General features: G+C 36.9%; 5 protein-coding genes, 2 long non-coding RNA genes and 1 pseudogene across 9 annotated transcripts; 3 read left to right on the top strand and 5 right to left on the bottom strand.

Moving 5' to 3' along the window:
* Positions 1–1007: 1007 nt before the first annotated feature.
* LOC108836729 (gibberellin 2-beta-dioxygenase 6) lies at positions 1008–3597 on the top strand. Its single transcript, XM_057002584.1, has 3 exons — positions 1008–1622; positions 2790–3120; positions 3204–3597. Exons 1-3 carry the CDS (start codon positions 1147–1149, stop codon positions 3441–3443), a joined length of 1047 nt encoding a protein of 348 aa, XP_056858564.1. The 5' UTR covers positions 1008–1146; the 3' UTR covers positions 3444–3597.
* Positions 3598–3716: 119 nt separating this feature from the next.
* Positions 3717–5266, top strand: LOC108836730 (F-box/kelch-repeat protein At5g51250-like; annotated as a pseudogene).
* A 2368-nt stretch (positions 5267–7634) lies between these two features.
* Positions 7635–10807, bottom strand: LOC108834759 (phosphoinositide phospholipase C 1-like). The gene is made up of 8 exons (XM_018608085.2): positions 10013–10807; positions 9740–9936; positions 9539–9674; positions 9289–9465; positions 8617–8943; positions 8385–8540; positions 8212–8298; positions 7635–8089 (listed from the first exon to the last, which is right to left on the bottom strand). Exons 1-8 carry the CDS (start codon positions 10316–10318, stop codon positions 7766–7768), a joined length of 1710 nt encoding a protein of 569 aa, XP_018463587.2. The 5' UTR covers positions 10319–10807; the 3' UTR covers positions 7635–7765.
* A 1729-nt stretch (positions 10808–12536) lies between these two features.
* Positions 12537–13967, bottom strand: LOC108843419 (U-box domain-containing protein 4). Its single transcript, XM_018616611.2, has one exon. It carries the CDS (start codon positions 13801–13803, stop codon positions 12769–12771), a length of 1035 nt encoding a protein of 344 aa, XP_018472113.2. The 5' UTR covers positions 13804–13967; the 3' UTR covers positions 12537–12768.
* A 662-nt stretch (positions 13968–14629) lies between these two features.
* Positions 14630–15673, bottom strand: LOC108840628 (uncharacterized). The gene is made up of 3 exons (XR_001947937.2): positions 15318–15673; positions 15084–15234; positions 14630–15018 (listed from the first exon to the last, which is right to left on the bottom strand). It is a non-coding gene; the product is annotated as an uncharacterized LOC108840628 (long non-coding RNA).
* Positions 15674–16089: 416 nt separating this feature from the next.
* LOC108840609 (phosphoinositide phospholipase C 4) lies at positions 16090–19517 on the bottom strand. 2 transcript variants are annotated; one of them, XM_057002583.1, is made up of 10 exons: positions 19379–19517; positions 18731–19239; positions 18114–18307; positions 17897–18032; positions 17569–17808; positions 17246–17487; positions 17043–17160; positions 16823–16975; positions 16660–16746; positions 16090–16584 (listed from the first exon to the last, which is right to left on the bottom strand). In XM_057002583.1, exons 2-10 carry the CDS (start codon positions 19046–19048, stop codon positions 16291–16293), a joined length of 1782 nt encoding a protein of 593 aa, XP_056858563.1. In that variant the 5' UTR covers positions 19049–19239; positions 19379–19517; the 3' UTR covers positions 16090–16290. The 2 variants fall into 2 exon arrangements, with proteins under 2 accessions (XP_056858563.1, XP_018468943.2); XM_018613441.2 differs by lacking the exon at positions 19379–19517 and having other exon boundaries at positions 18731–19288.
* A 2330-nt stretch (positions 19518–21847) lies between these two features.
* LOC130507881 (uncharacterized) lies at positions 21848–22610 on the top strand. The gene is made up of 2 exons (XR_008942502.1): positions 21848–21987; positions 22180–22610. It is a non-coding gene; the product is annotated as an uncharacterized LOC130507881 (long non-coding RNA).
* LOC108840613 (SMR domain-containing protein At5g58720) lies at positions 22571–25757 on the bottom strand. 2 transcript variants are annotated; one of them, XM_018613446.2, is made up of 11 exons: positions 24937–25757; positions 24758–24783; positions 24558–24644; positions 24400–24473; positions 23912–24171; positions 23585–23661; positions 23444–23500; positions 23289–23356; positions 23088–23194; positions 22935–23005; positions 22571–22835 (listed from the first exon to the last, which is right to left on the bottom strand). In XM_018613446.2, the coding sequence occupies exons 1-11, from the start codon at positions 25556–25558 to the stop codon at positions 22710–22712; spliced, it is 1575 nt and encodes a 524-aa protein (XP_018468948.1). In that variant the 5' UTR covers positions 25559–25757; the 3' UTR covers positions 22571–22709. The 2 variants fall into 2 exon arrangements, with proteins under 2 accessions (XP_018468948.1, XP_018468949.1); XM_018613447.2 differs by having other exon boundaries at positions 24400–24470.
* Between the last annotated feature and the right edge of the window lie 762 nt (positions 25758–26519).

Here is a 26519-nt window from a genome sequence, read left to right as displayed (position 1 = left end):
TTGCCATTAAATTGGAATTTGTAATCACGCACACACATTACCTAAGCTTGCGAGTGTTTGTTTATACATATAAAAGATAACAAAAAGAAAAGAAACAGTTTACGAGTTCAGGAATCATCAAGAAAGTGACTGATTACATTTGGACGAGACCGAATATAGGAATCCACCAAGGCCAATTAAAGTTTTGACAGAAAACTCCAACTCATATAGTCACACTCAAGATCTTATATATAGAGAGAAGTTACCACATACTATTATAGTACCCCAAAAAGGTCACATATTTTTCTTTTTTTTTTATTTATAATCATGGTGTAATTCCAAAAGCTTTGTTGGTTTAACGACTAATCATCATGACATTTATAGGATCCACGTTTCCTTACCTTTTAAAATGTTTCATGTGACCAAAGAAAATCAAACCCAAACCAGTATTCAAAGCGGTGAGATCTTTACCACTAAACCAAAACCAATTGATTAGGTCACATATTTTCGTACACCACAATCGACTACCTAGTATATATATATAACATATTCGTTATTTCGTTTAAGATGGTTTATTTGTAAGTTGTAACATCAACAATAGAATCATATCTCATATTACAACGACTTTTCAACGGTATTATTCTGCAACTCGACCGGAGATTCTTTGAAGATAAGCTAAAGTACCAGCTTTTAATTATATGGTTCATTGATCAGCTCCTTAACCAAGTTCCTTGCTAAACCAATAGGAAATGAGAACCCAAAACAACTGTTGTATTGGTCGATTTTACCAACCAAAAACTGTTGTATGTTAATAACTTCTTCTAGATTTCACTATAAAAACCAAAACAGAGTTTTGACAAATTTAGAAAGAATAGGAAGTTTATGAAAGATGGACCGACAGCTATGAATATATGGTACACGTATCCATCTAGCATGCAACTTGGTCTCTTTGTTTAGACAGAATCTATGCCTTATTTGTGCTGCAAATATCAATCCGTGACACAATGTCCACATTTCAGCAAAATATTATACTATAAGGATACTTCATATTATATTACAAAATAACTTATTACTTAACAAAGTAAATGCACCCTCTATATACACAAAACACATTAATTGTTTTAGATAAATAAAGAAGAGAGATAGAGATCTAGAGAGAGAGGAGAGATGAGTATTATTGAGTCATATCCACCGGCTTTCCGCCGTGTAATCAACGACGGAGCCCTATCAGCTACGGCGGAGATTGAACCAGTTCTTGTCCAGGACAAGGATATTGATATCCCGGTTATCGATTTCGAGTGTTTGGACAAGGAGATACTAACAGAAGCATGCAGAGACTGGGGAATATTCCGTCTAAAGAATCACGGAGTACCGTTGGCGTTGACGTCAAAGCTTCAGGAGATCTCGGAATCGTTGTTGAGTCTACCGTTTGAGAACAAACAGAAGTTGTTCGCCGCCGTTAACTCTCCGTTGTCGTATTTTTGGGGAACGCCTGCTTTGAATCGATTAGGAGATGCACTGAAGAGAGGAGCTCAAGCTTCGAACGTAAGTATGGTCGAAGGTTTCAACGTTCCTCTCTCGAAGCTTACAGTTTCTACTTCCTGTGACGATGATGCTCGACATTCAGAACTAGAATCTTTCAGGTAACGTACGGACCTCGTTTTGTTCTTTCCTAGGTGCTGATTAAATTATTAATGCTTTTTATTAATTTAATCAAACACTTATTAGTGCTTAATAAACATATGGATTATTAGTCTATAAAAAACTATATAATTATAATATGATTATCTAATATTTTACTTATCTTCAAAAAAAAAAAACTATATAATACTTCTATGAACCTAGTTATTTAGCTATGTATATTAAATTTCAAATGTGTTAATTTAAAAAATGTTATAGAATTTGATATTGTAAATATCAGAGTTGTAGTATTGAGTGGATTTCTAGTAATGATGAATAGTGAGACATATAGTGCCATAGCAAGACGTGCATGGGGATTGATTGACGAGATGTTTACTTTTTCGTTTTTAACAATTTATTATATTAAAAATCCGTTAGTGCTGATACTGATTTTTGTGAGATGTTCTCTGAAATTTAACAACTTGATTAAAGTTTATGGCCACTATTTTGCTTTCCACTAAATTTTGAATAGTAGTTTCCAGAATTTGGAGACATTTCAAAATGTTAGTAGCTGGGGCATTTTAAAACAATAATATATATGATCATATCCAATAACATTGGTTTGAATGTAAATAAATATCAAAGTTTATTAAAAAAATGCCACGCTGTACATGTCTATCCCAGCGTGTTCACACATACACGTAATCTCTGGCGACTGTTGTGTTGATTTCAGCATTTTAATCTTATTGTGTTATTGTAAGACCAATGTAACAATTTAACGTAGTTACTGCAAATTGTCACTTTACTAAGAGAGCATCTCCAATATAAAACTCTATTTTTCTTTTAAAATGGAGTAAAAGTGATTATGGAGTAAAATTGCTCTAATCTTATTTCATTTCTTACTCCATAATGGAGAAATGAACAAAATAAAAATAAATTACTCTATTTATGGAGTAAAAAATAGAGTGGGATTGGAGCATTATTTACTTCATAATCATTTTTACTCCATTTTACAGAAGAAAAATAGAGTGGAATTAGAGATGCCCTAAACAGCTAAACAACTTTTATTTTGTACTATATAGTTTTGGGTTATTTGATCAGTATGTATATCTTCTCAAATTAGAAACCAAACTAATTTTTATATCCTTGTTTTGTGTCATATCTATTTTATTTCAATTGTGAGTGTGCAGAGTGTTGATAAAGGAATATGGAAGGCACATAAGTAGAACTGCTGTATCCTTGTTTGAAGCTATAGCACAAACACTGAACCTAGAATTATCCAGTGACCAGAGGTCAGAATACTTATCGGAGTTAACAGGGCTCATACGAGTTTACCGCTATCCTCCTAGCGACAAGACAGCTGGAGAAGCTCTTGGAATGGAAGTCCACACGGATAGTTCGGTGATCTCAATACTAAAAGAAGATGAAACTGGAGGGCTTGAGATCATGAAAGGTGACGAATGGTTCCGTGTAAAACCTGTTGCTGATACTCTCATCGTTAATCTAGGAGATATGATGCAGGTAAACTAAACGAGTTTGATCAGTTATAAAATGATTAGATTAATGTATATCTATTACGATTTTTGATTATTGTATTTATTCAGGCGATAAGCGACAACGAGTACAAGAGTGTCGAGCATAGAGTAAAGAAAAAGGATAGGACGACAAAGAGGCACTCGGTGTGTTATTTTGTGTTCCCACAGAGAGATTGTTTGATAAAGTCATCAAACTATAAGCCATTCACGTACTCAGAGTTTGAAGCACAAGTTCAGGCCGATGTTCAGTCTCTTGGGACCAAGATCGGCCTTCCAAGATTCTCCCCTGAGTCTCCACTCTTTCTCTAATCTTGTTGGAAAATTTTAGCATCTAAGAGCATGGCCAGCGTTTAGACTCAATTTGGGTGTGTGATTTATAAATTATGATCATTTTGTTATAACTTTTTTTCAGATAATAACTAAAAAAAAAAAAATCTAGGTCGAATCTAGGTAAATTTGAGTGGCTCATAGAGTAATCCGGTCAGCTGGTCAGTGTCTAGTTCAGCAGGTAGGTCGTATCTAAAAACATTGATTTTGTAGAAACTGATATATCATTATGCATTTTTGGGATTGGTTCTGTTTAGACATCTGAGCCAGACCTGCAGGGACTATCCACAATTTTCATGAAATTATCGTCAATAAAACATAGAAAGGAAAGAAAAGACTCGAACAAAAAAAAAATGCTAAAATACATTTTTATATCAAAAGGCCCAATAGTCTTTTTGATAGTTTCAAATAATTTTGAGCTGGCACGATGATTTTAGAGAATTTAGTATAATTCTTTCACTTTACTACCATTCAACGATGGAACTTGTATTGCTTTCTATTGATACACGTAATTTTTTTTTTAAAAAAAAGCTTTTAAAATTGTTGACGAGATAACAAAAGCAATTGCTTTCGTTACGAGTAACCCTACTTTCACCTTGGAAGGCGCCAACCTAAATTGGAGAAGAGATGGAGAGGTTGAACAAGGGCGATTTCGTATCGAGGAGGAAGAGGAAGACTACGAGTACTAGGGCGAAGAAGAAGAAGAAACCAGTGATATTGGCATCATCTTGGTCGTCACTTCCCGACGATTTGCTAGTGATGATCGTGGCACGCGTTCCAATATTGTACTATAGGACTCTGTCACTAGTATCCAAGAGCTTTCGATCTATGGTGGCTTCACCTGAGCTTTACAAGGTTAGGTCACTCTTGGGCCTCACGGAGAGTTGTCTCTATGTGTGCTTGAGGTTCGGGTCGGGTTCTTATACGTGGTGCACCCTCTCCTCCAAGAGTAGCGGCGGCTATGTTTTGGCTAGAGTCCCAATGCCCGATGATGATCATTCTCCTCGTGTGGTGCGTTTGGGTTATTCAGATCTTGTGGCTGTTGGTTCTGATATCTACAACATTGGCCAAGCAGATAAAACCACCACTAGTGTCTCGATTCTTGATTGCAAGTCTCACATGTGGCGTAAGGCTCCCAGCATGCCAATGGAGCTAGAGTCACTTTCTGCCATTGTCCTTGATCGATATATATGTGTACTAGGACGACGCTACCATCAAGATCGTTCCTGGAAGAGCTCGCTCCAGGTGTTCAACACAAATACGCAAACTTGGGATATCCCTTTGTGTGTATTGGACCTAGCCAGTCACACTTTTAATATTGACGGAAACCTCCACGTGGTAAATATATTTGGTTCGGTGTTTGCTTTCAATTCAAAGCACGGTAGATGAGACCTGGTTGATATATATCCAAGCGTGGGTGCAATTATGTTTTCCAAGATTGATAATGTTCTCTACTCTGTTTCTATAGACGGAGCTCTGAGATGGTATGACACCGACAAGACAAGTTGGAGAGATTTGAAGGGTTTGGTAGGACTACCTAAGTTGCTTTGTCCTTTTACTGGATATGGTTCTCATGTTAAATTAACGGGTTATGGTGGTGGAAAGATGATGGTTTTCTGGAGTAGAGATTTTAGTATTCCCTTTTCTCCCATGGAGACCATATATTGTGCCGAGATAGTGCTTGAAAGACGCAATGGAGATTGTTGGCGGAAACTTGAGTGGTATGATGGTGTGCTTTCAGTCTTTGTGGGAACTAATTTAGTTAAGGTTCTTTCTGTAACGCTTTAATGATGAATGCATGTGTCTTGACTTTATTTTGCTATTTTTTTTATTTCAAATTCTAATCGACAATTTTCAGTTAAGTTTCTATGGTCCTTGTACTCTCTACATGATCTGGGTACTACAAATCAATGATGAAAACGCTTGTTCGAAAAAAAAAGACAAGCAATTGCTTTAGGACTTTAGCTATAGTTGCTCTATTTAAGCAATCAGCTTTAACATGAATCTTCCATACTGTCATATTGCAACTTTGCTTTAGTGAGTTGCCCTTAAAAAAATATTATTATTATTTTTAATTTCAACAAATTGTTAAAACAATAATCACACATTTTACAAAATTTACTGATCTTATACAGTTATTTTTTTCATTTCTAGTTAGCCTTTGGCTTAGTAGGACACTTAATTTATTGACATAACATCAATGAAGCGTAGGCACCAATACAAACCGCACGAGCAGTCTGGCATGCTTCAAGACCTCTCCGGCACGACCGAGGAGCCGGACCGCATGGATTCCGGGTCTGATCTCCGACAACGGAAGACATGTCTGTCCGGCAAAATCGTTCTGAGTGTTACTGTCGTAGTCTTTTACTGTGTGATACAAAGAAGCGCTAACTCGGGAACACGCAATGGGAACTCGAACTCTTTATCCCAAACAGGAAACCATTCGTCAGTCTGCTTCTGTTCTGTGACTTCTTGTTTCCAAAAGGTATCCCTGCGATTCCGTTCTGAAATAAAAACAAACAACTAATAAGTATTGTGACTTGACGGACAAGAAACCTATTAGGTTCTTGAAAACTGAACTTTAGTTATTTTATTAGCTGCTTCTTATGAGTGAACAATTGACTTTGCGTAGAAATCAGGAGGAGAGTATCGATCAAAATAATCTTGAGGAAAATCCATATTCCATCCTTCTCCATTGTAGATCGTTACCTTATCATGCATCACATTCACATAGCTAGTATGATTTCTTGTAGTCCAAGGAACATATGAAAAGAAGAATAAAGGTAAAAACTTAAGAATGGTCTTGATCCGGAGACTTTTACTGGAAGGGTCAAAATTTTCACCTCCATGAACATTAGAGATCAAAACATCAGGCTTTTTCACATAACCACATCCACCTTGTTTTTGTACTTTCAGAGACTTGGGTCTGAAGATACTCTTTTGGTGGCTTTGTTGAGATCAAGATCTTATTCTTCAGTGCTTCTGGTGAAGGAAATAGCTCTTTATATTCTTCTGTACATCGAAACAATGTTCTTATACCTAAATTAAATGTTATTAATTCGTGATCCGGTACCAGTTGATTTGATAAAAACCTAAAAATGTAACGCAATTTCTTAAAATATTTTGTTTGAAATGTTCATATATTTTTTATAGTATCTAAAACTAAATAAACTATTTAATTTGTGATTCTTTAGATTTTGATAAATCTTTTATTATGTTAACCGAATAAAATGAAAGAACAGTCTTAGAAAAATCTAAAAATTATTTAAAAAGCTATATGGATAATCTACTATAAAATTTATATTTTAATTTAGATATAAAATTTAATTTTAAATAATAATTATTCAATTATTTATTATCTTATTTTTTAGCTAAAATTCTATTTTGGAATTAAAAATATATGATCAAATAATTTATTTTTTCATGGTGAGTCAAAATTAAAATTAAAATAATTTTAAAGAAATATTTATTTTGTAAATAAAGCATGAAATTTTAATATTATTTTAGATTTTTAATGATCAATAAATTATAACATATAGTGATCAAGAAATTCAATCATGGTCGATCTGGTGGCTCATAAAGTAATCCGGTCAGCTGGTCAGCGTCTAGTTCAACATCTAACTCGAATCTAAAAACATTGATTTTGTAAAAACTGATATACCATTATGCATTTTTGGGATTTATTCTGTTTATACATCTGAGCCGGCTCTGCAGAGAAAATCCAAAATTTTCATGAATATATCGTCGTCAATAAAACATAGAAAGGAAATAAAAGACTGCTGACAAAAAAAGAAAATAAAAGACTCAAACAAAAGAAAAGCTAACATACATTTTTATATCAGAAGGCCGAATATTCTTTTTTATAGTTTCGAATAATTTGGAGCTAGGATGATGATTTTAGAGAATTTAGTATAATTCTTTCACTTTACAACCATTCAACTATGTAACTTGTACTGTTTTCTATTGTATACATGTAACTTTTTAAAAAAGCTTTAAAATTGTTTATGAGATAACAAAAGCAATTGCTTATTTGCTTTAGGACTTTAGCGATAGTTGCCATAATTAAGCAATCAGCTTTACTATGAATCTTCCATACTGTCATAATGCAACTTTGCTTTAGTGAGTTGCCACAATGAAATCAATTGGTATTAGTGCTTCGTGGACCACATCAACTGCTTAAACAAATATTATTATCAATTTCGATTTCAACAAATTGTTAAAACAATAATCACACATTTTACAAATTTACTGATCTTATTCAATTATTTTTTCATTTCTAGTTAGCCTTTGGCTTAGTAGGACACTTAATTTATTGACATAACATCAATGAAGGTAGGCTCCAAGACAAACCGCACGAGCAGTCTGGCATGCTTCAAGACCTCTCCGGCGCGATCGTGGAGCCGGACCGCACGGATTCCTGGTCTGATCTCCGACAATGGAAGACATGTCTGTCCGGCAAAATCGTTCTGAGTGTTACTGTCGTAGTCTTTTACTGTGATACAAAGAAGCGCTAACTCGGGAACACGCAATGAGAACTCAAACTGTTTATCCCAAACAGGAAACCATTCGTCTGTATCTGTTTCTGTTCTGTGACTTGTTGTGTCTAAAGGTATCCCTGCGATTCCGACCTGAAATTAAACCAACAACAGGTAATTCAGGTGACTTGACGAACAAGAAAACCTATTAGGGCTCTTGAAAACTGAACTTCTTTAGTTATTTTATTAGCTGCTTCTTCTGAGTGAACACTTGCCTTTGCGTAGAAATCAGGAGGAGAGTATCGATCAAAATAATCTTGAGGAAAATCCAGATTCCATCCTTCTCCATTGTAGATCGTTACCTAATCATACATCACATTCACATATACAAAGCTAAGATGATTTCTTGTAGTCCAAGGAACAGATGAAAAGAAGACAAAGGCAAAACCTTAAGAATGGTCTTGATCTGGAGACTTTTACAAGAAGGATCAAAATTTACACTTCCATGACCATTAGAGAGCAAAACATCAGGCTTTTTCACATAACCACATCCACCATTGGCTTTAAACATTCCGTGCATCATCCACAAGAACCTCCCATGACTCTGCATTTACACAAAAACCGATTATAATCAACATATACTAATCTTTCCTTTTATATTGAGTATCTAGACATCTTACTTGCATATTGAAGGCCACCATTTGAGCACCATGAATCCATCCAACGAGAGGATCATAGTTTGATGAGTCAAAACGTGTAGTCTTGGGAAATATCCTCAGAATATTCCTCTGCGTGAACTTCACTAAATCGGGTCCACGGTTTTTAGCCAGAGTTTCTAGCCACTGCTCGCTCATGCTTAACCGTATGACTCGGTTAGGATCCCCATTCAAGCAGTTCTTCAATCCTCCTTTGCGGTTACCAGCGTGAATTGATATCAAGTCTTTGTATTCGACCGCTACGGACTCCTCGTCTTCATCTTGAATCAGTTCTTCCGCATCTGCAACTTTCTGTCACAACACAAAAAGCCCCTATCATTTAATAAAATACTAATGGTTACTTTATCTCTATTTTGTGATGGACCGGATTAGAGATTTGAGGAACCATAACATTTTAGGTTAATTTTAATAAATAACTAGAACTATGGATGTTATAATTATAAAATTCAAATTTATAGTTAGTTTATTAACTAATTTTTTAAATAGTCAAATATGTCATATTAACTAATTTTTTAAATAGTCTTACTATGCTTGTTAATGGTAGATAAAAATTAGGATCCTAACTTAATAGATTAGATACTTTTTTCGACAATTTGGGGACCATGCAACCTATGTATAAATTGGCCATGTTCTTACTTTAGCTTTTACGGATTCATCTGTTGTTGCACTTTCAGAGACTTGGGTCTGAAGGTACTCTTTTGGTGGCTTTGTTGAGATCAAGATCTTATTCTTGAGTGCTTCTGGTGAAGGAAAACGCTCTTTATATTCTTCTGTACATCGAAACAATGTTCCTCCAAAAGTCTTACTCACCATCTACAAACACTTCTACCATCAAACAAGCTCAACGTTCTAACCAAAAGAGTCCATGATTTATCAGAATCTTTACCTTAGCAACTTTCTTCTGAAGATCTGGAGGTAAATGGTCTTCTAAAGTAAGTACAACAGGATACTCAGACACCTCAAACGCGTTCTCCTTTACCGCGTTAAGACATTTCTGCAGATCTTCGGTACTTGTTAACGTCCTGAGATCAAGAACAAAACAAATCAAGAACTGTTTTGATTAATTAATTAATGGTAAGATTCAGACCCGCCATGACGAACTTCAGCTTCCTTTCCTGAAGAGCTTGGCCATAAATCAAGCTCGATGACACGAACTCCACTTTTAAGAGCTTTCACAATAGGCTCGGTGCTGCTTCTACTGTTGAGTTGATTCCCAGTCAAGTAAGAGTTATGTCCCGTGTACAAGAAGTAATGAGATAAAGGCTGATTCATATCTTGCCAAACCTGAAAGCCATAATCATCCCATACCAACATATTCAAGTAAACCAAAAAAATAAAGAGATCTTCTCCTAAACTTTACCTCGCCGGAAGGAGGCAACGGAGAGTTGAAATCGCTGAGGAGATAACGGTAGAACCCTTCAAGATGAATCCCACGAGGGTGGAAAACGCCGTGGTGTTTGAGCCTGTGGAAAATATCCTTCACGTAGTTTGAATCAGCGTGTTTTTCTCCTTGGACTTGGATCACGAACCTGAGCATCTCATCCACAGACATCCTGCCGTCTCCGGAGTAGTTGTCGAAAAGTGTTTTGATTTCTTGTGGTGGCTCACTTGTTTTCACTTTGAAGCTTCTTACACAACAGAAACACACTTTGAATGTTTCCTTCATTCTTTTTTGTTTTCTTGTGGAGGTTTAACCAGATAGAAAAGAAACAGAGAGAGATAGAGAGAGATGATGTTGTTTCAAGAAGGAAAAGTAAGAGAGAGACTTTATGTGTCTGTGAAACACATGCGTTCCTCAAATAATTACGACTGGTCTGAGAAAAGAGCTAGTCATAGTAATACTATAAAAATAAATTACAAATCTTAATGCGAGATGATTATGTGGTGTGGTGTCGGCTGTCTGAAATGAAGTTAGTATTTAAAGCAAAACAGAGCCGTTTACAAAAAAAAACAGACAGTTGACTAAAAGTTTTTTGAAAATTACGGTAACAGTGTTGAGCCAATGGCTGAGGAACTGGTGGCATGCTCGTCAGTCGTCACCAATGATTTACATGATATAATAAGACATTTTGCGGCGGTTGTTCCCGGATTTCATGGATTGGTTATCTCTAGCGGCGCATGAAGCGGTGCGACGGTGGCATCATTTCATCCTTCAATGTTATCAATCACGTGACACGTGTATACCGAAGCTACATATTACGTTTATGTCTTTATTTTAATCTTCTCAGCAATTCTTTTTCGTTTAGGTCTATTGTAATCAGAATAGTTGGATATGGATCCATACATCTTTGCTCACTATACCTAAACTATAAGGCTTTATTAAAGTTATTGCTATCATACCTAAATTATAAAGCTTTAAAATTAAAGTTGTTAAAACTTAAAAGGGAAAAAATAAGAAATTTAAAAGATGATTCTGAGTGGAGGGGATTATCTAACTCACACAAGTAAGAGTCCCACTGCTAAAACTTGTAACGTAATTATGTATGTCGCCAGTTAAAGTATTGAATATCCTAATCTCCTAGTACTAATTCTTAAAAGTCTTGCAACTTATAATGGACATTAGTTACAAAAAGAAAAAAAAACTTATAATGGACATGTCCAAAGTTATTACATGTTCAACAGCTTCAACTTAGTAAATCAGTATTTTATTATATTCACGTAGATTTATATGTACTAAAGTTGAGTTAACAAAGCTGAACATGGTTGATCTCCAAAGTTTAGTTACATTAATCAGGTTAGAACATGGACATGATCAATTGATCATAACTAGTTGTTTAGCCCGCATATGCGGGCATATAATTTTTATAGTTATTTATTAATACATGAATTACTAATTAAAAGATTATAATGGTAGTTCCGTATTTTTTTCATTTGAATATTCTTATGTATTATGATTTTTTTCTTGGAAATTCATATGTATATTATATTCATTATTAATAAATAAATTTTAGAAATCACTCAATATTATTTTTTTCAATTGTATAAAAGAAATAATTTTACTTTTTTTCTTGAAAATTCTTATGTATACTATACTCATTATTAATAATAAAAAATCTCCCAATATCATCTTTTCAATTATATAAAAGTAATAATATTAATTGATTATTATTTAGTTATGTATTTCTGTTTTTAAATTTAAATTCGTTTTTATTTTTATGTAATTTATAGATTTTATTCATTAAGGGTATAAACGATACTAACCGCACTAACTTTTAACGTGAGACCTCCGTTGCGAAAAATCACTTCACAAATAATAGGGCATATAAATTTTAAAGTTATTTATTAATACATCAATTACTAATTAAAAGATTTTAATGGTAATTCCGAATTTTTTTTCATTTGAATATTCTTATGTATTATGATTTTTTTTTCTTGGAAATTCATATGTATATTATATTTATTATTAATAAATAAATTTTAGAAATCACTCAATATTATTTTTTCAATTATATAAAAGTAATAATTTTACTTTTTTCTTGAAAATTCTTATGTATACTATACTCATTATTAATAATAAAAAATCTCTCAATATCATCTTTTCAATTATATAAAAGTAATAATATTAATTGATTATTATTTTGTTATGTATTTCTGTTTTTAATTTTTAAGTTTTTATTAAAAGATATATTTCGGATAATCACAATATATATATGATCATCATCTTTTTATTTTAAAATATATATTTTTAGATTTTGGATAATTCTTATTCTTATTATTATTAATTATTAATTTTGATCATTTATCTAATAAAATCATTTAAATTCGTTTTTATTTTTATGTAATTTATAGATTTTATTCATTAAGGGTATAAACGATATTAACCGCACTAACTTTTAACGTGAGAGCTCCGTTGCAAAAAATTACTTCGCAAATAATAGTATAGATCAAAAGACAAACTGAGCCCGTCCATTAATTAATAAGGCACGTTAGATGGGTTTATAAAGACCCATTAATAAAAAGCCCAAATCAAGCATCTGTATATACACACCGGTCATCAGTCTCGCCAACACTATTCACAAAATTTAGAATGAGATTCAAAAGATGTTTACAATACCGAAGATGAGATTCATTATCAGTCACATACTCTCTCTCTCTCTCTCTCGTCTTTGCTAGAATCTAAGTGTGTTGCTGTCTTGGCTGCCTTAGAAGTTCAATCAACGCCTCCGCCTTTTGCTTAGCTCGACTCTTACCACTCTGCGACATCGCCACCACGGGAGCGATCGCTCCTTCACGAGCCACCATGGTTCGATACACCACACTCTCCTCACAGAGCTGCAGCAGTATCGAAACACCCACCTCCTTCTGCCTCTGCGTCCCCACCTCCACCATCTCCACAAGCACCGGAACTCCTCCTTCCTCCACCACCGCCGGCTTCGCCTCCGCCGCCGACATCAGCAGATTCATCACGTACGCCGATTTATCCACCATCTCTGACTCCAAATCCGCCATCAGCTCCACCAGAGGCTTCATAACCCCCGCTTCCACGGCCCTAATCTTGTTCTCCTTCGCCGAGCAGAGCGAGTAAAGCGCCGTCGCCGCGTCCTTCTTCCCCCTGAACCCTCCGGTCTCCAGAAGCCTCACCAAGAGAGGGATCGCTCCGGATCTCCCGATCGCGATCTTGCTGTCCTCGATCTGCGAGAGGCGGAGGAGAGCGCACGCGGCGTTCTCCTTCGCCGTCGCCGTTCCCGATTTCAACGCCCTGACGAGCGGTTTGATCGCGCCGGAGGAAGCGATCAGCTCCTTGTTCTCGTCGCGGAGCGAGAGGTTCAGCACGGCGGTTACGCCGTGCTCCTGGAGCTCGGGATCGGAGGAGGAGACGAGAGAGATCAGCGGTTTGATGGCCCCGGCTCTAGCGAGTTTGATCCGGTTCTCCGGTTTGTCTTTGGTTAGGAGCCTGATCTCCATGGCGGCTTGCTTCTGCTCGTCGACGGAGAAAGAGGAAGAGTCGAGATGAGATACGAGGTGACGGATCAATTCGTCGGGATTCTCGGCTGCGCAGGAGAGGAAGAGACGGCGGTTCTCGGAGGAAGAAGGTGGAAACTCTCCGGATCTGTCGCTGTTACAGTCGCTGAAGGCGGAAGAGGAATCGTCGGTTACGCTTAAACCGCTTAATTTCCGGTTCATGGAGGTTAAACCGGTACGATTCTCCATCGCCGTGTGATCGAATTTTGATTTGGGCTTCAAGTGTTTGATTCTCACAGGATCATCAAACGTGGTTGTGTGTTTACAGTGTGGGAATATTGGAAATATTTGTTTTGAAGAGTTTAAGAGATATTTAGTTCAGTTAATTAAACAAAATCCCACCAATAAGATCATCGTATTGAGTATAAAGTTTAACTTAATTTCAATTATAAAGTTATAACTCGGTTGTCAAAAGAAGACTAAGTCGAACTAACATTCTTTTATTATTAAACCAAGTTTGACCGTTTCACAATTCTAGAGAAGGTCAAGGTTTCATCAGCTTCTTTATATTAAAGCTCTTCTTGGTTACTGTATTGAGTCTATAAAGATTAGTTTCATTAGCATAACTACTCTAGGTTTTCATCTCTTGCATATCACATGTTTTCTTTTCAACTTCATTATCAGGACAACATTTCACTACCATCAATGCATGCGCATGCATGGAGTTTTAGTAAAATCTTTTATATTATAAATTAGTCAACTTGCCCACATCAAACCTCTGAATGTTTGTTTGTGTTGACATTTGCATTTTCATTTCTATCTGTTAACATGGAAACATCGCAGAAGTCTTTATTAAGCAGTCAAAATATGCAAAATTCAACATAGCTAAAAGCTCATATATCAACTGCTATTTAAGCAAAATATATCCAACTATAGTCTATAGCTATTTGATTTGTTTTATCTTCTTATATGTACGGATGTAGTGGTTGCTTCATCCACAAGTTATTTACTAATAACAGATTTTTATGTGGCAAGAGCTTCTCTGCTCCAATCTTTCCAAGAATGATTATAACAAGAAGAAAGAAACTCTGTATTTAAATAAACTGAAACCGCATAAGCAGTGGAACTGCAAATAGTCTATGTCTATCTATCGCCTTTGCGATCATACAAAGGAACAGAACTATACCCTGTCTCAGCTCTGCCACAGGCAAACATATCTGCCCCGAGAAACCGCCATTCTCTGGCATGTTATAGTCGTGAACTTCAAATATGAGCAATGCTAGCTCCATTACTGTAAGCTGAAACTCCACCACCACCAACCCTAAGTGATTTCTTCAATCCATTTTTAGGTTTTCCAGTCCGAAACAAATATCAGGCGACTGTAACTGCTGGGATTCTTGATCAAATCCATTCTCTTTATTTTTTTGGCATCGCTTGGTTCTTCCTCAGAGTCTACACAAGTCACTGGAAGCAAAGAGATAAAATTAACAATAGAAAATAAAACTCTTTTAAGTATGGATTGCAAGTACCTTCTCATTGTCTACTTGGTCGGTTGAAACATCTGATGACGCCTTTCCTGATACATCTGACTCAGAATCCTTTTTCCTTTTTTTCAGGTTCCCTTTGGGAAGCTTAGTGGATACTACAACTTTGTACTTGAGAGGTCATGTCTTGATACACCTGAAACAACAAAACCTCAAAGATTGAAACATTCCATGTATGATATAGCAAGAAAAATTAAGACATTAGCAGAGAGATAATACCTTACTAACAATTGGATGATTCAGATCATCTGATAACAAGAAACTGAAGAAATCAACCAGGTTCAACGTATGCCTCAAGAACTTAGTGATATGATGTCTTGCACATGTGATTCTTTCTGTGATCTTCTCTGCATTTGAAACCAACACCTCAGTCTCCTTCTGCACCTCAACCAAGAAACCGACACATCTGCTCTGCCACCACGTCCAGAGGTGGAGCTCCTCTGTTCATCCTCACCTTTGTCACTGAAAACCCCATTTTGTACCTCCTATTCTTTCTTTCTTTGCTTCCATACTTTATTATAACTATAGTGGTATTGGTATGCTTCTTTGCTTTCCTCTTCCTCTTCCATCTATTCCCCCAGTCCTTAAATAAAATACTATGGTTTCTCATACTTTTTATTCTCTCAAGTCACTGTTGATATGCTCCTAAAGTCTTTCAAAAATCTCAAAATTATCCAAAGATAAAAACAGAATCAAGAATCTATCTTTCTCACTAATAAGCTTATATGGGTGGTGGTCTCTGACTGCGGATAAAGAATAAATACCCTTGAGATTGTTAAAATGAAAAGCTATGCTAAAAAAGAAATGTGATTAATAAGCATAAAGAGATTCTTATTATAACAACAAAAGATTCCTGAATACTCTACCTCACGTGTTTAGTGCAGCAAACAGAGAGACAATTGCTTAAAATAACTAATAATGTAGCTAAAGATAATGAAGCTTCTTGATATATACCCTCACGCTTGCTTATACATATTATATGTTTTTGTGCTAATGATAAGATGAGAGATGCTTATTAACGTGGTTATAACTTCACAAGAAGTTCTTAGTCTTTGGTTCTTATTGGTTAAAACTTCTTTATAACATTACATAAACGAAACCACAAAGAAAAAGAAAGCAAAAAAAAAATCTATATATTCCTCAGCATGGTACATAGTACAAGACAGCATAACGAACCAAAAATGGTTTGTCTTCAGACAAAGTCGAAGCGCATAAGAAGCCGTGTGCAGCTGTACTTCACTCCCTTTCGGTTGAAGAGTGGAACAGCTCGTATGCCTTGTCTTAACTCAGACACAGGTAAACAAGTCTGGCCTCCAAAATCGTCTTTTTCATTAGAGTCGTACTCATGCACTTCAAGACGGAGCAGAGCAAGTTCAGGAACAGTTAGCTTGAATGTGAACTCCTGGTTCCAAACGGGTGTCCACGTATCATACTTCACTTCTGTTTTCTCCATCGTCTCATCAGCAGGCGCTCCAGCAATACCCACCTGTATATTGCTCAAAAACTTCAAATTCCAATTCAAGATCAAAGATAAAAAGGAGTGAACTGAGGAAGACCATACTCTAACGTAGAAGTCTGGAGGAGAGTAGAGATCAAAGTGAGTTTTTTTGAAGTCAAGGTGCCAACCATCCCCCATAAGGACTTTCACCTGCCATTGTTAGATGTTAAGCATATGATAGTATGGAAGATATAGGAGAAGGAACAAACGGTGCAAGTAACCCAACCTTTAATGTTTTCTTTGGAGAGGAGTTCTCGTTGGGATCAAAGACTTGTCCATTTGGACCTACATTCATTAGAAAATCTGGTTTCTTGACATAACCACAACCTCCATTGGCTCGAAACATTCCTTGCATCAGCCACAGTGCTCTTCCATACCCCTGTTTTCACCAGTATAATTTAGCTTCACAATGGTTAATAAAAGAGAGTGAAGATTTTGAGACAAACCTGCATGTTGAAAGCAATCATTTGAGCTCCACTCATCCAACCAATCTGTGGTTTATAGTTTGAAGAGTTGAACCTTGTGCCTTTTGGGTATATCCTCAGAAAGTTCTTCTGAGTGAATCTGCACATATTGTGTGGTTTCTAATACATTTTAACTTGAAATGACACAAGCAAACACTAGCTAATACATTTTATATTTATGATACCTTATAACATCAGCACCATATGATGCAACAGCTTTCTCAAGTAACTGCTCACTCAGGCTAAGTCTCCTGATTTTGTTTGGATCAACCTTCAAAGCCATCCTTAAACCTCCCTTTGGCTTCCCAGCATGGATGGCAATAAGGCGTTTGTATTCTGGTGCTTGTAACGGGCATGACGCATCAAAATCACGGGAAGAACCTCTATCCTCATCATCTTGACTGATATAATTTATATTAGTTGCGACCTGCAACCAATTAAAAATGAACCTAAGCAAATTTGAATGGTAAAGAGTATGGTGTTTGGTGGTAGCGAGAAAGTTACAAACCTTCTCTAGTTCAGACCGCGTAGAAATAAGTTCTTCTGGCTCTTTTCCCCATACATCCTCATCTGAATCTTTACCTTTCTCTCCATTGTCTTTCTCCTTGGCATCGTTAGCTTCTAAGTACTCCTTTGGAGGTTTTGTTGATATTAGAATCTTTCCCTTCAGATCTTCTGGTGAAGGAAACTCTTTGCAGCTTTCAGAGTCATGGTAATACAACATATCTCCAAACGTTTGAGTTATCATCTGCACAGCAGCAAACAGTTTCAGTATATTCATATACACAATCAGGAAGAACAAATATATAAATAGAAGAAGGAAAACAAAACAGTACCTTGGCAACTTTACATTGAAGCTTAGGAGTGAGATGGTCTTCAAGAGTAATAATGACAGGATACTTTGAAGTAACAAAGGCATTAGCTTTAATAGATTCCAAACATTTCCCAAGTTTTACTGGTTTGGTCAAAGTCCTGCATTTTTGATCCCAACCATGATCAATAAGGGTCAAAGGAAAACACATCCATATTGACATAAAGTGAAATTAATTATACCTTCCATGATTAACACAGACATCATCGTTACCACGTGGCCATAGATCCAACTCAACCACCCTGACGCCTCGTCTCAATGCATCTGCAATGGGAAGGTCACTGCAGTTGCTACTGAGCTGGTTTCCGGTTAAGTAGGAGTTGTGGCCTGTGAATATAAAGTAATGAGACAGAGGAGCATCCATGTTCTGATGGACCTGAAATCAAGTAAAAAAAAACACCTAATAGTTGATTATACTTAAACCACAATATCAAGTATCACTAAAGAAGAATAACCAGTGTTCTAAAAATCGATCTAGGCGTCCTTCTAATAGGTAAATCACACCTAAAAATTGGTCAAGGCGGGGCCTAATCAATATATAAAATGAGCGCCTAGCTATTTCTTGAGCATTGATAAATAACATATCTTCAGAAGTAAAAAGCTCCTAGAATAGAAAGTTTCTATATTTAGAAATGTGAATCAAAAACAAACAGATGTTTTCTGGATCTTGTATAAGCTTTCCTTTGTCAATCAGGTCAATAAACAAAACGCAAATTTCAATCGAAAAAAATCAAGACTTTCTGCCCATTTTCTCGGGAAAAAAAAAAAACAGAAGTGACTTGAGAAACAGAGCTCTAACCTTGTCGCCAATGGGAGGATTGAGTTCAGTGGAGAAGAGAAGATAGTTGAAATCCTCAATAGTGAGGTTACGTCTGGTGAACTTTGCAATGTGGTGCTTACGGCGAAGCACCTCGTCAACGATCCTCTCCGCTTCCTCTAGACTCGATCCTCCTCCTCCCTCTGTTTCATCCGCCATGAGTTTCTGGAGCTGCTCCGGCGTCATGTGAGCCTCGCCTTCCGCGTATTTCTGGAAGACGTGTCTGACGTCATCGACAGGATCTGGCTCCGTGACCCTGAACTTCCTCGTGAAGACGAGACACATTCTGTAACTACCCATTCTCTCTTGGATTCTGTATGTAATGAAAGATCGTTCTTTTTAGATCGGAGAATGTGGAAAGGTGTTACCTTTACTGCCTTCTACTTAAATAGGCAGATCATTCCTGCATTTTTTTTTTCTTTTTAATTGATTTATTTCGAAAATTATTTCGGAATATTTCCTCGTCCAGACCGACCTCAACACGCTCGCATCTGAACACAAGAAAACAAAAACAATGTAATGAATCTCGTTTCGTCTGTAATAATTTTATAATCCTTGTTTTATTATTCTTCTATACCAAAGTAAAAAAGGAGTAAATTGAAGGAGTAAAAGTGTAAATCTGAGAGATACCGCCAGGTGTTAATTCCCCCATAATCAAAAACGAAGAAAAAAAGTAGATTACTTTGTTTGTTTTCCACTAAAACAGATTTCAGATATGTTGAAAAGAACAACGCAACAAAAAATAAGGTAGTGGGGGAGAGACGGATCTAAAGTGTGTTTGTTTTGTTTTCTTTCATATCCACTACTTTTAGGCACCATAGAAAAAGTAGAAGGTATTATCTCGCTTTGTTAGTAGTAGGCATGTAAAAACATATGCTTATCAGACTTTTATCAGTTGGAATTTTTATAAAAGATCTTGTATTATTAAAAAAGAGAAAAAGATCTTGTATTATGATCTAGCTACAGAAAATATACGCGAAGATTGTGCCAGATAAAGTTGACAATATTAAAATATACTATATATCAAAAACCTAATGTGAATAGAAACGTGCTTAGGTAAATGAGATTGACATTTTACGTTTATTAATACCACTTGAAAACCAGAATAATCTTAGCTGGACAGGAGTAATGAATGTGACCTGCTTATGTGTTTGTTATGAGGTTTGACTAAAGATAAAGAAAAGACTGTGTGTCTAAAAACAAGCATTATTATTCGACCGGGCCTTCTGATGCCAACTCAAAAATTTTCGTGACAATTTAGGTTTTAGAATGTCAGTATAATTATTCTTCAATGATAATATATACACAAAGAAGAAGAAGAATCATAGTTAATTTAAAATATTTAGCAGCGCGCGAACAAAAAAAATAAAGGGCAGAGCAGAAATAAAAACAGACATTATGATATCAAAGTACCACGTAAATTTTCTCTCACAGATCGAAAAAACAAAATCATCCGTTCTCTCCCAAAACGAGGCGAAAGAGAGAGAAACCCTAGATCTGATAGCTTGAGCTCCGGCCGCCGCTCCGTCGGTTCGTCGGAGGCGACCTCCTCCCCCTTTTTTTTTTTTTCTTTTTTCTTCTTTGCTCCCTTTCTTCCCATCTCCCCTTAGTTGATATGCAATCTGCTCTGTAAAGGCCGAGAAACTCCGGAATAGTTGCGGGCTTGACGGAGGCGGTTCCCGAGTCCTTGCGGAGAGACGGCGAGACCGAAGGTGAGGTGGTGAAAAAGGGAGTCGGCGTTTTAGGGCTGAAGATTCATCTGGATTTGATTTTCTTTTCCTTCAGCTCTCCGGTGTATCTTCACAGCAACAGCGCGTGGTTCCGGTGAGTCGCCTTCTCCACCTTAGATCTGCTCATTTGTGTGGTGGTGTGGTGGTTGGAGGAGAGATATGACAGATGGTGAACAAGATTTTGCTCCCTGGCTCTCGGGGACATCACGCGCCAAGCTTCATGACGACGGAGCTGTCATCTGGAGTTGTGGGGTTGGTTGGAAACGCGTGGTGAAGCTCGGCTTTCCAACATCGGCGCGGGTCGCGACTCGTTCCGGTAGTCGAGCTCACATTTCTTCTAGCCGTAATTCGGTATACTGGACGCGTGAACTGGTGCCAAGGTCCGTTTTTCAGTCCGGTTCTTGTGATCGGTTTTGGCTACGAACCGTGATATCAACCGTCGGTGGTCTTAAGCTAAGTCTGCTATGCGCTTTGGGTGTGGGTACTGTTAGTTCACAGGCTGAAATCCTATCATTTGGTACTAACAGTTGTTCTTGAATCGAGCTCCTATTAGTTTGAGCTCTACTTGGTTCTGGTTGCGGTTTGTGGTTTTTAGGGTGGAACATGTCATGTAACACTCAGATATACGGAGAGGAGTATGCGTGTTTGGCGATGAAGTGACTGTCCGGTCTAATTCTTTCAATGTCTAATCCAGTTACAATGTTCTTCAAATGGAATCCTCTCTCAATAGTGGGAAGAAGCGCCTTCTGGTGATGAAGCAATGGCCGAGCTTCATAGTCAAATAATAGATCCATTTGCTTGTGGTTTCCTTAGATTTCTTACTATTGGTGTCTGTTTGCGAATGATATGTTCCGTAATTAGTGGTAGAATTTAGTGGTTTAAGATACGGTTTCTTTCGAGTCGTGAGAGGAACTTGTGTCATTGTGGTGAAAAATACACCGATGAATTAGATTTGGTAGTCTAGGATCCTTTCCAATTTCGACTCAGTGTTCCTAGGGTGTACTAGATCTTGTCGGTTGTATGTTGGGTTAAAATCTCTTAAGGTTGTAATCTTGTATTCACAATTGGTTAATGAAAAGTCGTTGTTGAGCCAAAAAAAAAAAAAAGTACCACGTAAATTTATAGCGACAACTGACAAGTCGACAACTGACAAGCCAGGTGAGTAATAGATTAATAGGCCGTACAATAATCAAAAAGCCCATTACTTTTGTAGATAGTCAAAAGCCCATTACTTTTGAAGATAGTCAAAAGCCCATTACTTTTGTAGATAGTCAAAAGCCCATTATATTTGTAGATAGTCCTGAGGCCCAAACTATGCTATCAAGGATCAACTGTACACTTGTATACGAGTCAGGTGGCGGAATATGATCGGATACTGAGGTGTTCTGTTATGTGCAGGTGGAATTAGAGACGGTACCCTGGAGTGAAACACTTAACCGTTTGCATGGTGCAAGATGGCGAGATCACTGCTTCTATCAGGAGTCTTCTTCTTCTGGGAACCCTATTCAGGTACATTTTATGCCTGTCTTTCTATCTGAGCCTTTTTCTTCTCATGCTCTTCAATCGATTGCACTAAATATGTTTCTATTGAGTTCGTAGAGGTTGCACGATCTATGTATCACCGAACTGAAAAGATGTCAATACTATGAAACAGCTGATAGTTTTTGTATCGATTTATGGATCTTTGGTGCCATGTTTCAGGCCAAAAAGAATCCAAGGAGATCACACACAAGGTTTACTTCGATATGAAGCGGTATGACCTTGTTCCTTAGTTTAACTCTTGTGATTCATGAGTTGATGCACCTACTAGTGTTTTATTTTAAAAGACTACATGAACTGAAATGTCTTTTGTGTTTAAACGACTATCTTAGACTTGTGTGTTTAACGACTATCTTAGACCTTTATGTCAGAATGCATGAGTTATCATTTAACCTATTATCAGTACGTACAGTCCGTACCTACATCGTCCGTGTTACAAAGTCTTCATCAAATCCCTAGCAAATATGTTTGTCAAAGTCTTCTCTCAAATTGAAGTTCAAAGAAAAATATACATACTGAGTGTGTCAGCCAAAGTGTTTCATGACTCTCAGAATAGAAAAAGAGATGAATTAAGAAAGCGAAGTTTTGCTCAACATTTACTAACATACAAAGCTAGCATGAGATATAGACAGAGAGACAGACATAGTTTAAAGATCTAAAGCTAAAACATTGAGTTTAATTTTAGTTTTAACTTACTCAGAGTCACTCTCTGTGTCTAAGAAACTGAACTCTCTACTACATCCCTCAAGCTTGATCAGCAATGTCCCTTTGTTCTCTTCATAATACCTAACTCTTTCCCTTTCTAGCAGGTTTGTCACCTGATCATCAATAATCACTATACTGTAACTACAATACATTCTTGGTTTTGTGCACACAATCAATCAGTTCAGATGTGAAAAGATGTTGAAGAAACTTACCGATTGTTTCACTTTCGACTTCCCAAACCCATGAGACCCACATCCTGTGATCACTCGTAGTGTCTGGACGGCTGGTTCATTTCACAATTGTTAGAAGGGAAAGGAACATCTCAGGTTTTATAACTTGTAGTCTATTTTGCCGAGTACACTTACAAGGGACATATGATCCGAGTAGGAGATGCATTTTCAATAGCTTCATTGCTTGCTTAACGTGCTGACCATGCAGATCAATGGTTATCACATTCTCTATACCCTTGTTTCTGCATTGATGTAGATGCAACAGTCTTAGTCCACAACAAAATTAAAGGTGAGAGCGTGTCAGCATTATTCCTATAATGCCTTAAAACAGCTAACCTAGCAACGAATATATCTTTGCTTGCCCTCTCATCTGCCCGTTGAGCTAGTTTAGATGCTGCTCTCCCCTAGAAGCATAAGGACACAAGTTTATATCTCACTTCCAAAAAAAATTTCCCTGATAGCATGAAACATAATAAAACCATGAGGTGCACCTTCTCAGAAAGGTAAGCCGCATGAGCCCTCCCTCCTTTCGAATATGCTTCTGCAGCCTTCGACCAAGTTAGAAATGCATTAGTTGGTATTTTGTTATGGAGTCCACAAGTACTAGAGATATGGAAACAAGTAAAACTAACTTTTTGATAGTATGATTTCGTCACATTCCATTGGTCAGTTGCACCTTTTCTAAGTTCATGATATCCATCATCCTTCGCTGCAATACATGTGTGGATTAATTGGTAATGCAATTTGTGAGTAAGATTAATTCAGGATTTGCGACGCAAACAAGCTGTCGAGACCTCAGATGTTTTTGCCAATGACACCATGACAAAAAATTGCCAAGTGTTTCATTGGGTAAAACAGCATACATCAGAAGCTCGGAGCCTGCAAACTGATGGCAAAATCAGCCTGCGATTTGCAGCCAGATACGCATACACTAAAATCAAGAAACCATAGTAAGATACCTAAAGTATCAGGCTGGGACCCTTCTCCACTAGATGAAGAACCATCAATGCCAAGCGACTGCATTTTCTTTGCGACATTTCTCCAATTCATCGCCTTTGGTTCGTGTTTAAGACTCCGGGGAACGTTGAACAGAGACTCCAACACCTTTTGTGGATCACAAGGCTCAGAACTTCCTTGGCTAGTTGCAAAAGGATCTGCAGAACTTTCTTGTCTAGTGGCGAAAGGATCTGCAGAACTCATTAGAGCTTTTGAGTAATCCCTACCATGAGAAAAAAACAAGCCATATTCTTAGTTACGACTTCTTCCAAAAATGTTGAACAAAAGCAATTATATTGAATATTTTAGCTGTCTTAGAAGAAATTTTAAATATGGTATGTTTCATGAACTGAACCCTCCACCGTAAAGTTGCAAAGAGCTAGTTATGCTGTAACAATGTGTGAATAGTTACAAAACTAGTGAAACAGAAGAAGGCCTAAGAAGCAATAACCTTTGACTATAGCCTCCCCAAAAACTTGGTTCACTTTCGGAAGTATCAATATCAAATGATGTCTCGGTCGGCTGCTAAAATATATCAGAAGATTGCACTTTATTCTATCGTGTAGAGATATATAATAAACAGATCTAAAATGAATCACAATCACTTACACTATCGCTGAGTCCTATGCCGGAACATCTACCACTTAGAGAATCATCAGTTGATGAAGAAGACATGTCAAGCAAGACATTCAAGGCCTAAGAAGAAAACAATATCAAGCTTTTAAACTAAACGGCCGGGCCAATATCAGCATCTTTCCCTATCAAGACACCAATACTTCCCCTTGTAAGTTTGAAGATATTATACTTACCATGTCGACATCGTAGCCACATTGACCTGCAAAAAAAAAAAAGAGAGAGACTTTCATATCAATGTCTTCTCTCTTCATAACAATTTCACAACTATTTCCATATCAAAGCAGTGATGATCATAGCATCACAACCCTTGGACACAGATAGAAGTATGAAGCAACTGAAGAGCAATACTCACAGAGGACATCTCTAACAACAGCCATGCTAAGCTCACAATCATCACCAAGCATTGAACTCAGAAACTGTTCAGCTTTCTCTCTATCCCCAGCTTTCTTCCCCTTCCCACAGAGCTCACTAGACCTCTCAGCCAAAGGAAACTCCTTCTTCTTATTCACAGGGTTAGGCTTCAAGTAATCCTTGGCAATCACAGAAGACACCATCCCCGTAGCAGCAATAACTCTACTCTGCTTGCTTCCCTTATTAAACCACCTCTCCCTCGTCAAGTCCTCCCCGCAGCTCGAGCTCTCCCCAGCCCCGTACTCAGACGTAGACCCGGTCTCCTGACCCGAGGACCCGCTCGCGACCGAAACAGCGGAAGGATCGTCGTCCACCAGATTCGACAAAACCTCCGCTGCTCTGTTCAGATCTCCGCCTGCTTCCTTGTAAGCAGCCGTCGCTTCCTCCGCCGAGACGGAGCAGAAGGCTTCCATCAACGAATCTATTTTTTGCTTTTCAGATGATTCAACCTCCTTCCTCCTCCTCTCTTCCTCCACGTCTTTTTTGTTCCCGTCCGACGCCGCTGCGGCGGAGGAAGACCTCTTCTTCTTCCTCTTCTGCTGCTGCTGGCTCTTGTGCTTCATTATCGCCAAAATCGAAAATCAACAAGTCTGTTCCGATCTGGAGAATATAAAACTGAATCCCTAGTTTCCCGACGAGGTGCGTCGGAGAGAGAGAGAGGGAGGGAGATGAATGGAGAGCGAGAATCACGATTGGGAGATTCGTGTGCTTTACCAATATAGAGGGAACTTCTTCTTTCGTCTTCCCGATTTGATTGGGAATTGGAATCACCATTATATCTACTACCACGCGCTTATGCGTGGACCACGCTTTTTTGCTTTCACCCGCGAGTGGATGCCTGACACGTTGACCGGTTTGCTTAATGGTTGTATACATGCTAACCGGTTTTCTTTTCCCGGTTTAATCGTGAACCAATTGACTTTTCCAAAAGTTTGATTTTTCTGCAGCTTATTAGAAAGTTTTGACCAATCAAAAACGGAAAAGTACAAACAAAAACATATTTTTTTTAATGATTTAATTCAACTTTCCTTCCTTTTAGTTTACTTAGATTTAATTAGAAAAAGATTACATGCGAAATAGTAAAAAAGGAAAATACCTTATATAGATCAATTACAAAAATAATCATCACGAAATGTAATTTATACATAATTTTTATTGTTAATATGATTTTTTTCCTTTCAGTTTAATTATAATTTTAGTTAATTAATTATAATTTTATTTTTTTAAACTACATAAATAATGAAAGAATATATATATAAAATATATAGTTTATATATACAACTATTTTATTTTTTTGTAAAATATATAAATAACAAAAAATATCTATAAGATTATAAATATAAAGATATTCATACATAACTAAATATTATTTGACAAATTAGTTTCATATTTGTTATAATGACCGATTACAAAAATAATCTTAATGAATTATATTTTATGCATAATTGTGATTACTTAAATATATGTGATATTTATTTTATGGATCACGCTTTATTTAATTTCTTAAAACAGTAATATAATTAC

This window comes from Raphanus sativus, chromosome 2 (genome assembly GCF_000801105.2).
Source record: "Raphanus sativus cultivar WK10039 chromosome 2, ASM80110v3, whole genome shotgun sequence".
NCBI classification, from domain to species: Eukaryota; Viridiplantae; Streptophyta; class Magnoliopsida; order Brassicales; family Brassicaceae; genus Raphanus; species Raphanus sativus.
The sequence above is the reverse complement of the archived record's forward strand: the minus strand, read 5'-3'. Positions and strand labels throughout refer to the sequence as shown.